We start from the raw sequence: 10,159 nt of genomic DNA, 5'->3' as shown, positions 1-10,159 counted from the left end.
CATTCCATCTGCCTTCCCTTCCTGCCTTCCTGCCCATAGACTCCAAGCTCCAACATCAGAAGCAAAGACAAAGGCCTTTCACAGATTGTTTAAGCAGCTCTTACAATTGCATAATTGTGTAAAGGCAACTCCCTGTAACAAATCTAACTGAAAAAGTAATGTGTGTGTGAATATGTATATGCATATCCTAATGGTCTGCTTCTCTGGTTGAGCCGTTTATTATTGAGGTATAATTGATACATAACGTTGTGCAAGTTTAAGGTGTACAACATGTTGATTTGATACATTTATTTATTGAAATATGATTACCACCATAGTTAACTAACCCCTATCATGTCATATAATTGTCATTTCTTTTATGTGGTGAGAACAGCTTGATTGAGCCGTGACTGACATACTAGATGAAGGACATATAAACACTCACTGTTATTCTTTCAATTTTCCTTTAGGCTTGAAATGTTTCAAAATAAGATTGGGAGGGGAAGGGAAGAAAAACATATACAAAGGATCTAATATTCCTAGAAGAGCAAATCCAACTGGCTAATAAACATGAAAATATATTCAAATTCACTAGGAGTCAGGTACATGCAACTTAATGTACTAGTAATAATGAGATACCACTTTTAAAAAATACATTTTTATTGATTTCAGAGAGGAAGGGAGAGGGAGAGATAGAAACATCTCTCTGTGGAGGACTCTCCTGTGTAGACAGAAGTAGACTCTATGCAACCTTTCACCTTCAGCTCCCACTGTGAACTGAGTGGTCATCTCCACATTCTCCCATTTAAATTCTGCCGGAAGCCGGTCCATCCTTGCTGCTTGACACGGTTGCTGCAGGGAAGAAACATCTGCACAGCATATGTCTCGGAGGACCTGGCGTATATGGCATACTGTTCTTGATGTGTTTGCTCCCCTTCTTGGTGCTATGTGTTTTAACCAAGGTCACCTCTCCGAGAAAGGTTGTTTCCCCAGGTAGAGGTTCAGCTGGTTTAGCTCCATGGATAGAGCTTCATCCTGTGGACTGAAGGATTCTGGGTTCAATTCAGTTAAAAGCACATGCCTCGGTTGGGAGCTGGATCCAGAGTAGAGAGTGTGCAGGAGGCAGCCAATCAATGATTCTCTCTCATCACTGATGTTTCTATCCCTCTCCCTCTTCCTTCCCTCTGACATCTATAAAAATATATTAAAAAATAAAGTAATACTAAAATTATCATTTAAAAAATTCTACCTACTGCCTAGAAGTCACAGGAAGAAAATGAACCAAAGTAACAGTTCAGCCTTCCTAATCTCTTAAAGCACGGATGGTAAGAGGTTTGGGATCACATCCGACATAGAAGTAAGGCTTCAGCACCTCAGAAAAAGTATCCCTGAAGGAATGGATGTGAGACATGTCATTCAAACTGTAGAAGGAAACGTGACCCATCTCATAGTCCAGGTAGATGCCCATCCCTCTGGGCCTTTCCTGCAGCACAAGGGCGACAGGAACAGGCCCTCGAGCCACATAGTCACCGTCCTGCAGCTGAATCGCCCAACATCTCTTCTCCTGTCTGAGCAGGGGCTGCTTTCTCTCCTTGGAAAGGGAGTCTCTACAGACCCCCACGGCCCACTCAGCCTTGTCATCCACCTGGACCTCCCAGTAATGTCGGCCACAGTCAAACCCTTCAGAGCCCAGGACAACTGCGTCGTCGGCAAATCCCTTTGGATTCCGATGAACTCCTTGCTTTTTCCTCACAAATGTCACAGACTTTTTATCCTCAGACACAAGCAGATGAGCATGTGCAGTTTCGGGATCCAGAGTAACTTCTTCTCTAAATGTCTGCGTGATTTGCAGCAGGGCCGAACACTGCGGAGGAAGACTGAATTCTCTCTTATACTTGATGCAATAGACCTCTGGAGGTTCTAGGTGATCACAACGGCGGAGGACACCCTTGATGCTCATCAGCAGTTTCACATCTGACACCACACTTGTCTCTGCCATCTCCTTGCGTAGAACTCTAAGTTTGGAAATGTGGTCTGAAAATGCAGCTTTGTTTGCAGTGAGATTCCGTAGAATGTGCTGCTCTTGTGCAGCTGGCCTTGAGAGAACTGCCGCTTGCTCACACTCTATGGATGCTATCACACTCCCATATTCAGAGGCTAACTTCGCTCTCCGCTTTTCCACCTTTTCTCTCAGTTCTGATCGTTGCCTGTCTTGAGTGGCTAATAGTTTCTGAAGGTCTGCCAGCTGCTCCTTCAGGGGCTCAATGTAACTCCTGAGCTTCTGCCTGTGATGAGAGGCAGCCTCGTCCACGGGCCTCACGTGGTGCCCCTGGTGGTCAGGGGGCTGAGTGCACAGGGGACACAACAACTTTAGGTCCTCCTCGCAGAAGAGGGTCAGGGCCTGGCTGTGCTTCTCACACAAGCGCCTCTCTTTGTGCTGCTTCATCTTGGCCTCTGTGATCTGGAGGAGCTTGGCCATGTCAACCATCCTTCCCAGCTGGGTGTTGCTCCACAGGTGCCTCTCTTTGCATGGGTGACGACACACAGGGCAAGGGAACCTGTCCTGCACATCAGCCCAGGACCTCTCGATGCAGGAGCGACAGAAGTTGTGTCGACATTCGATGGTGACAGGGTCTCTCAGGTTACCCAGGCAGATGGGACAGTTGATTTCGGTCTGGAGTTTTGCCACAGCTCCTTCACCTGCCATTTCTCTTTGTCAATTACGGTCAGCCCCTGGTGTCCTGTGAGGTCCTTAGCTACAGAGGTAGGTGCCTAGAGGAGCTCCACTGCCCACCTGCAGCCAATCAGTGTAGCTGGAGGACTACTGTCCTTGGCAGCTCAGATGTTGGGGTCCAACCCCAGCAGGTCCAGGGGTTCCCAAAGGTGTGGACAGAGTGGGCGAAGAAGGAATGACACGGAGACAGCGTTCAGTTGATCAGCAGCCTAACCAGGCTCTCTAGCCAGGATCTCCAGCCAAGTTCTGTGTAGCCAGGTTCTGTATTTTATTGTCTTGTTACATCTGTATTTATACCAGTTGATTTTAATCCTGTCAATTTCTATTCCAAAGGTTAGGGCGTTTCTTATCTTCATTCCAGGGAGTAAAGATTATGTAGCTTAAGCGTGATTGTTCGTAGTTAAAGTGATTAACTACCCACCTGGCACTTAGTTAAGGGATTTTATTCCCTCCCTAACTCCAGGGAAAAATCCCTACCTGGGGAAACAACCTTTCTCGGAGAGGTGACCTTGGTTAAAACACATAGCGCCAAGAAGGGGAGCAAACACATCAAGAACAGTATGCCATATACGCCAGGTCCTCCGAGACATATGCTGTGCAGATGTTTCTTCCCTGCAGCAACCGTGTCAAGCAGCAAGGATGGACCGGCTTCCGGCAAAATTCCTGAATGAAAAGTTTATAATTCTGACTTCAGGCCAGGCCACCCCATAGGACACAGGCTTGAGTCAGTTGCCCAAACAGCTGAGGTCAGAGGGGTTGGGGGTCACATAATACAATTTTGGGGGCCTAAGGCTGCCTCATCAGCAGGAATCACCCCCTTCAAAGGGGCTGGTAAGTGTGGCTGGCACAATGTGTGATATATTTAGTAAAAGTGCTGTAGGCCTGCCTGGCCGGTGTGGCTCAGTGTTTAAGCTTTGACCTATGAACCAGGAGGTCACGGTTTGATTCCCGGTCAGGGCATATGCCTGAGTTGTGGGCTCGATCCCCAGGGTGGGGTGTGCAGGAGCCAGCCAATCAATGATCCTCTCTCATCATTGATGTTTCTATCTCTCTCCCCCTCTCCCTTCCTCTCTGAAATCAACCATATAGGGACAAACTTTTGTCACAAGCCCTCATAGGCATGAGGTTAGTTCATAATTAACTTACAACCTACTGAGCCCAGTTTCCTAATTTGTATGATAAGTGGGTTGGGCTCACTATGACCCCTTCGAACTCCAGAATGCCTGATAACTGCCTTTCTCCTCAAACTTTGTACATAAGCTTTGTTCAGCCAGACCTCCTCCATTCCACGCTTCTGTCTCTTATTTTTGAACCCCAAATTTCATTTTTCAGTCAATACTCGCTGTTATTTACCTTTATTGCAGTTTGTTCTGTGATTTGGAACCATCATTCCCCCCCCCCCTTTTTAATAAGGTTTTTATTGGTCCTCACAAAATTCTCTAATTGTAAGCTCTTTTTAATTTTTATTTTTATTGATTTCAGAGAGGAAGGAAGAGGGAGAGTGTGTAATGTTTATGTGTTTGTCCCCCAACGTCCCGCGTGGTTCAGGGTTCAGGATCTGGAAGAGGGGCCGCACACAAATGAAAGAGACGAGACATTTGGAAATATTGGGGGGCCAGGCGGGCAAGTCCAACTCAAGGGGAAGGACTTCCACTGGTGCTCAGGCCTCGCCAGCCTTTTATTGGTTTGGGATACGCCCATAGCCCTTAGGCAGGCAATTTCCAGTAACAGGCAGACTTGCCCTTTAGCAAGGATTTACATAATAATAAATGGGGAAGTTGCTTCAGCTACCATTGTCTGGACTAACAGTGGGTGCACAGCCCTGACCTTTGCCAGGACTTCAAGGATCACCATCCTTCCGGGTTCCTTGTCCACACCTCTCTGCTAGTGGAGACAATAGGTGGCTTCCCACAGGAGAGATAGAAACAACAATGATGAGAGAGAATCATTGACTGGCTGCCTCCTGCACGCCCCCTACTGGAAATCGAGCCTGTACCCCGGACATGTGCCCTTGACCGGAATTGAACCTGGGACCCTTCAGTCCACAGGCCGACTCTCTATCCACCGAGCCAAACCGGCTAAGGCTCATTTTTCCGTCTTAATGTTTGAATCTTGAGTTTCCCTTTTGGTATACTCTCTTTTTGTTTGTTTGTTTGTTTGATTATAGCTCCTAGCTCCGTATCATCAGCATCTATGAATGTGCTTTCTGTGTCACCATTCAAGACAGGGCCAAAGAGAGGCCTGGGGCAAGTCACTGGAGACCTACGGACACACTTTGGCTTCAGTGATCAAAGGGCTGCCAATCTCCTCCATAGTGCTATAAGATGGCACACGGTTCTCCCTCGTGACTTGAAGTTACCGAGACTTCTAAAGGCACTTTTGCTAAATCTATATCTACTATATCGGCAGCAATCACATCCTTGATTTATGTCAGACGGTTATGCCCAGATTTCAAGATCCCCAACAGACCACTCGAGGGAGCCAGCCGTGTCCGATGCAAAAGCAGAGAGTCCTTTATTCGAACTAGTTTGGCTCCTCAACCACACTCACCGATGCAATGGTAAGCCCAGTGGCCGAGAGAGCTAGCCTGATGGGAAGAGGAGTTTTATAGGGGGGGTGGAGTAAGGGCAGGAGAGGGGACTGTGGGCCCCGCCGATTGGCCAGGCGCAAGTCGGTGTCTTGTTACACAGGATGTGGTCATATTGATGGCGTGCACTTCCCTTGATTACCATTGGTTAGTCCAGAGAAATCCTGGGTGTGGCTAGCAGAGGCCTGGGCTTCCGGGAAGAAGCCTTGCCGAGCACAGGGCTCGGCCCAAAAATGGAGGACCCAGGGTAAGATGGAGGGCGTAGTCCTTGCCCTTTCAAGACACTGTTGAGACAATCCCATATTTTAGACAGAAATTTGTGACTTGCCCAAAGTCACCTACAGTGGCCAAGGCTGTCTTTTTTACCCATAATAGCATGTTCTTTCCTTTATATCATGCCTCTTCTACAGTTCGGGAAACTCATCTATTGCTGCTGTAATAAATTACTACAAATTTAGTGGCTCAAAAAAGACAAGTTTCTCATCTCCTAGTTCTGTTGATCAGAAGTCTGACATAGGTCTCACTGGCCTCCAGTCACGGTGTTGGCTGAGCTCTCTGGAGGCTCTATCAGAAAGTCTGTTCCCTCTTCTTTTCCAGTTCCTAGAGGCCACCTGCACTCCTGGGCACAGGGTTCCTTCCTCCAACTTCAAAGCCAGCAACTGGGTGGAGTCCTTCTCATCCTGAATCTCTGCCCCTTCTTCCAGGCGGAATCTCTTTCTCCTCATGGTCCTGAAAGTGTCTCCCTTTGGAAGAATGTGATTGCAGGAGGGTGGGGGGGTGGGGGGGCAGGGGGGGAGAGATCAATGGGGGAGGGGACATATGTAATACTTTCAACAGTAAAGATTAAAAAACCCACAAAGATTCATTTGGTTGGACTGGACCCACCAGGATAAAACAGGATGGTCTCCCCATCTAAAGGCTCTTCCCCGAAGCAAACTGCCTGTTGTCAGGTGCAGCAACATATTCCCAGGTTCTGGGATTACAGTGTGAACACTTTGGGGGGCCATTATTCTGCCGACCATGCCCTATCCATAGCTTGGGGCGTCCTGGAGCCAGTGGGTTAAGGTACTAAGACAGAGATAACATGACTTTCAGGGTATCGAGAGGCTTCCTTGACTCCCTGATGTTGGCTGCACTTCACCAGAGTGGGTCCAGATGAGCCCCTTTAACACAGCAAATTCTTTCCGGATGCCCTCGTAGCTGGCTCCCTCCTCTTGTCACCTTAGAACCCATCCCCTGTGATAAGCAGCAGCGGTCAGGAGAAGGCAGGAAATGGGCTTTGGTGTTTGCCCTCCGGGGCTGCAGATGATATTATGGTCCCGGAAAAGCTGTACAGCACTGCCCCTCAGTTCTTTCTTTTTTCTTAAATGTATTTATTGATTGATTTCAGAGAGGAAGGGAGAATGAGAGAGAGAGATAGAAACATCAATGATGGAAGAGAATCATTGATCGGCTGCCTCCTGCACGCCCCCCACTGGGGATCGAGCCTGCAACTCAGGCATGTGCCCTTGGCCGGAATCGAACCTGGGACCCTTCAGTCCGCAGGCTGACACTCTATCGACTGAGCCAAGCCGGCTAGGACTGCCCCTCAGTTCTTAAAAGCCCCAGGTGTTGCTGGCATTTGGGCAGGTGAGGCGCAGCTCAGAATTACAGGCGTTCTTTCTGATGCCCAGTTTTGAAAGGGAATGAGTGTCAATATTGCAGAGACCACGTGGGGAAAGAGGACCCTGATCTCCTCCCTATTAACAAAAGGAGGCCACAAGACAGTCTAGGATGGAAGGGAATGCAGGCTGTCCTAAGGAGATGTGTAACCATCACCAAAAGAGCCAAAGAGGAGAGGGATCTAGGCCAAGCCTACCTCGGACAGCCAGGCCACTGCGGGTGTGCAGTTTGGTGCATCCAAGTCCCACTGGGCACTCTCCCTTCTGAAGCCTCTCCAAGGGGAAGTTAGGCAACATGCCCACTGATTCTTTTTTTTTTAAAGTATATTTTTATTGATTTTAGAGAGGAAGGGAGAGGGAGATGGAAACATCAATAAGAGAGAATCATTGATCAGCTGCCTCCTGCTCCACCCCCTAGTGGCGATCAAGCCTGCAACCCGGGCATGTGCCCTTGACCGGAATCGAACCCGGGACAGTCCCCAGGCTGATGCTCTATCCACTGAGCCAAACTGGCTAGGGCCACATTGATTCTTTTTCAAGTACATACTGGAAGCTTGGTTTTGGCATTTTACCTGGCATCCAAGCTGCCAGTGGTCTTAATCCAGCATCTAGAAGGGTTCAGGAATCTGGAGAAGGTGCTGTGTGTAAATTAATCAAGAGTCCAGAGACGGAACATAATTTTGGAAGGCATTTTGGGGAGCCAGAGAAGACTTAGCTAAAGGAACTAAGTTCTCCTTGTCTCAGGACCCCATGCTTCTTATTAACACAAATTGTCCTAAGGCAAGGTAGGTATACACATCAAAGGGTAGGGTTTGGTATACAGAATCCATTGTCAGATTGGGGGAAGCTGCCTATGGCTGCTCAGGTGTTTGGCCAGCAGGAGGCAATAACATGTAGATTGAAATGCCCTCAGCTGTCTGGCAGCCAGCAATCATTTATGCATCCTTTTCAGGTTTGGGGAAAGGCCCTCAGCCATTCCAGATGATTCAGCCCTGCTGACATGCTGGAATTGGCTTCCAGCACAAGCCATGTTCACTTGAGTGTGGCTCTGAAAACTGGAACACTATCTGTAGTTTATAGCATTTCTGCAAGTGTTCCCGCAATTGATTTATATACCCCCCCCCCACACACACACACAGACACAGAACCCTGACTGCACCCTCCCACACGCTGCCACCAGCTGCGCTGTGCTCCCACTCACCTCACAGGCCTCCGGGCCCCCAGGGAGTCACCGACACACAACCGTCTACTATCGGAGGGAGGCCCCGACCGGGTGCCAGGGGAGGGGACTGGGTTATTGGAAACTTTAATTAAGCAGGGACAGTTAACAGCTGCAGGGACACCCTAGGAAACAGTGAGCCTTAAAAAGGAAGTATTTGTAGACTCTGTCCCCATGACCTCTTAAGACTTCTCTGAGAATTCCCTTTCCCTGGTGTGGAAGAAAATAACAGCAGCACAGGCACCCGTGAGCCCGCCCCCCCCCCCACCCCCCCCCCCCCGTGTGGAATCCTCCCGGGAGCTTAGATGCTCACCTCGCACAGACATCCCTAAGAGACCACAAAGAGCCGGGGTTGTGTGCCTGCACTCACACACACTCATAGACACTCACACACACACCTGCCTCTCCCTGAGACACATTCCTCGGGTGGCAAATGTGCACGTCTGCCTCAGCGGTCACCGTCTGGGCAGGCTGGGTGCCGCTGCCAGAGCTCTCCCCAGACCCACAGGCCCATCACAGCGTCTCCACACACCACTGACCACACTACAGGCTGTGAGGCTGCGGTGAGGAACTCGCTCCTTCCCCTTTCCTCCCGCAGCTGCAAGGGGGTGTTTCTGAGGGGGCGGATGTCACCCACGAGGGGTGGGTTTTCCCCACCCCTACCTTGTCTTGTCCCAACTGCTTCCCACCCCCATAAGTAGGCCCTTTGGGGGTCACAGTCTAAGTCACAACCGTAAAGGAGAACCAGGGAGCACCTTTGAACCATAGCTCATCAGCCGCCTCCTGCTTCCCCTGGTGTCCCTCGCCCTGCCCCCCCCCCCCCCCATTAGCCCCTGGTCTTCCCCGTAAATGCCCCTTTTTCCTCCAGGATGGGTGTGAAGGGACAATGCTGGGACTTTCTAAAGGAAGAAGTTACTAGTAAAGTAAGAAAGAAAGCAAAACCAAGGCAAGAAAATTTCAAAATCTCACCAGTCCAGAGTCGGCTCTGCTTCTTTTCTTTGCCTCCCGTTGTCTAACGAGCTGCAGCCCTCCTGGCCTATGCACCTCCTTTGCTGTCTGCTCCCTGACCCCCACAGGGGTGCATGAGTGGTTAGCGCTGCAGCCTTTCCAGGGGTGCACAAGGTGGGGTTGCCCTCATCCTCACCCCCGCCCAGTCCGAGCTCAGAGCCCTTGCCTCAGGGACAGCTGGCTGGATCCCCCTCAGATGTTGGGACACAGGAGGTGCCATGGGTCCAGCAGGGGGCATGGGGGGGGGGGGCAGAAGGGGCTGACTTGCCACAGGTGTGAGCAGTGGGGCAACAAGGGTGGAAGGGGTCAGGGAAAGGCTGTGGAGTCTGGGGGTGTCACAGAGGAGAAAGTGTGGTCCCAGATTCTCTGCATCCTCCAAAGACTGCTGTTCCCAGCAAGGGCTTTGGAGTGAGACACCCTGTGCTCTGTGGACCTACAGCAGGAGGGGAGCTGGGTCCACCCTGGAAGTCCCCAAACTGATGGGGAGAGATGATTCCAAAAAGTCAGAGACTCCTATCGGGAACCCCAGGATGACGAGCTAGGGCTCCACACTACACCCGCCCCCCAATCTGATGGGGAGGATGAAGCCCACCCTGGAGCTAGGACTGGGGAGAGCCTCCGTCCGGGTCAGTTGGGCACAAAAGAACTCTGACTACACAGAGAAAGCCTCTGGCCACGGCAGCCAGGAGGGAGGCATGGGCACATCCAGGAAGAGGATCAGAGGGAGGCATTGGGAGCCTGGGTCTGGGCTACATGAAGGTGGGACAGAGAGAGGCGCAGGGGCGGCCTGAGTGTGGTCCTGTGACCCCCAGCCCAGCCCCGTGCTCTGGGCCTTGGTTTCCCCTCCCCGGCCCCTCTGGCCAGGGCTCAGGATACCATCTGCTTCACTGAACCCATCTGTCCGAGACTTGCTCACATCTTCCTCTTTTGTGACTAGAAGTCACAGGGCAACGCACTGAGCCGCACAGTCA

The 10,159-nt window shown here is 50.4% G+C and overlaps 1 protein-coding gene across 1 annotated transcript; it reads right to left on the bottom strand.

The window, feature by feature from the left end:
- Positions 1-1,086: 1,086 nt before the first annotated feature.
- Positions 1,087-2,709, bottom strand: LOC132212784 (tripartite motif-containing protein 75-like). Its single transcript, XM_059658772.1, has one exon. It carries the CDS (start codon positions 2,684-2,686, stop codon positions 1,283-1,285), a length of 1,404 nt encoding a protein of 467 aa, XP_059514755.1. The 5' UTR covers positions 2,687-2,709; the 3' UTR covers positions 1,087-1,282.
- Positions 2,710-10,159: the final 7,450 nt, after the last annotated feature.

The sequence above is a fragment of the Myotis daubentonii genome, chromosome 11, assembly GCF_963259705.1.
Source record: "Myotis daubentonii chromosome 11, mMyoDau2.1, whole genome shotgun sequence".
NCBI lineage: Eukaryota > Metazoa > Chordata > Mammalia > Chiroptera > Vespertilionidae > Myotis > Myotis daubentonii.
Note: the sequence above shows the minus strand (reverse complement) of the source record. Positions and strands in the feature narration are given on the sequence as shown.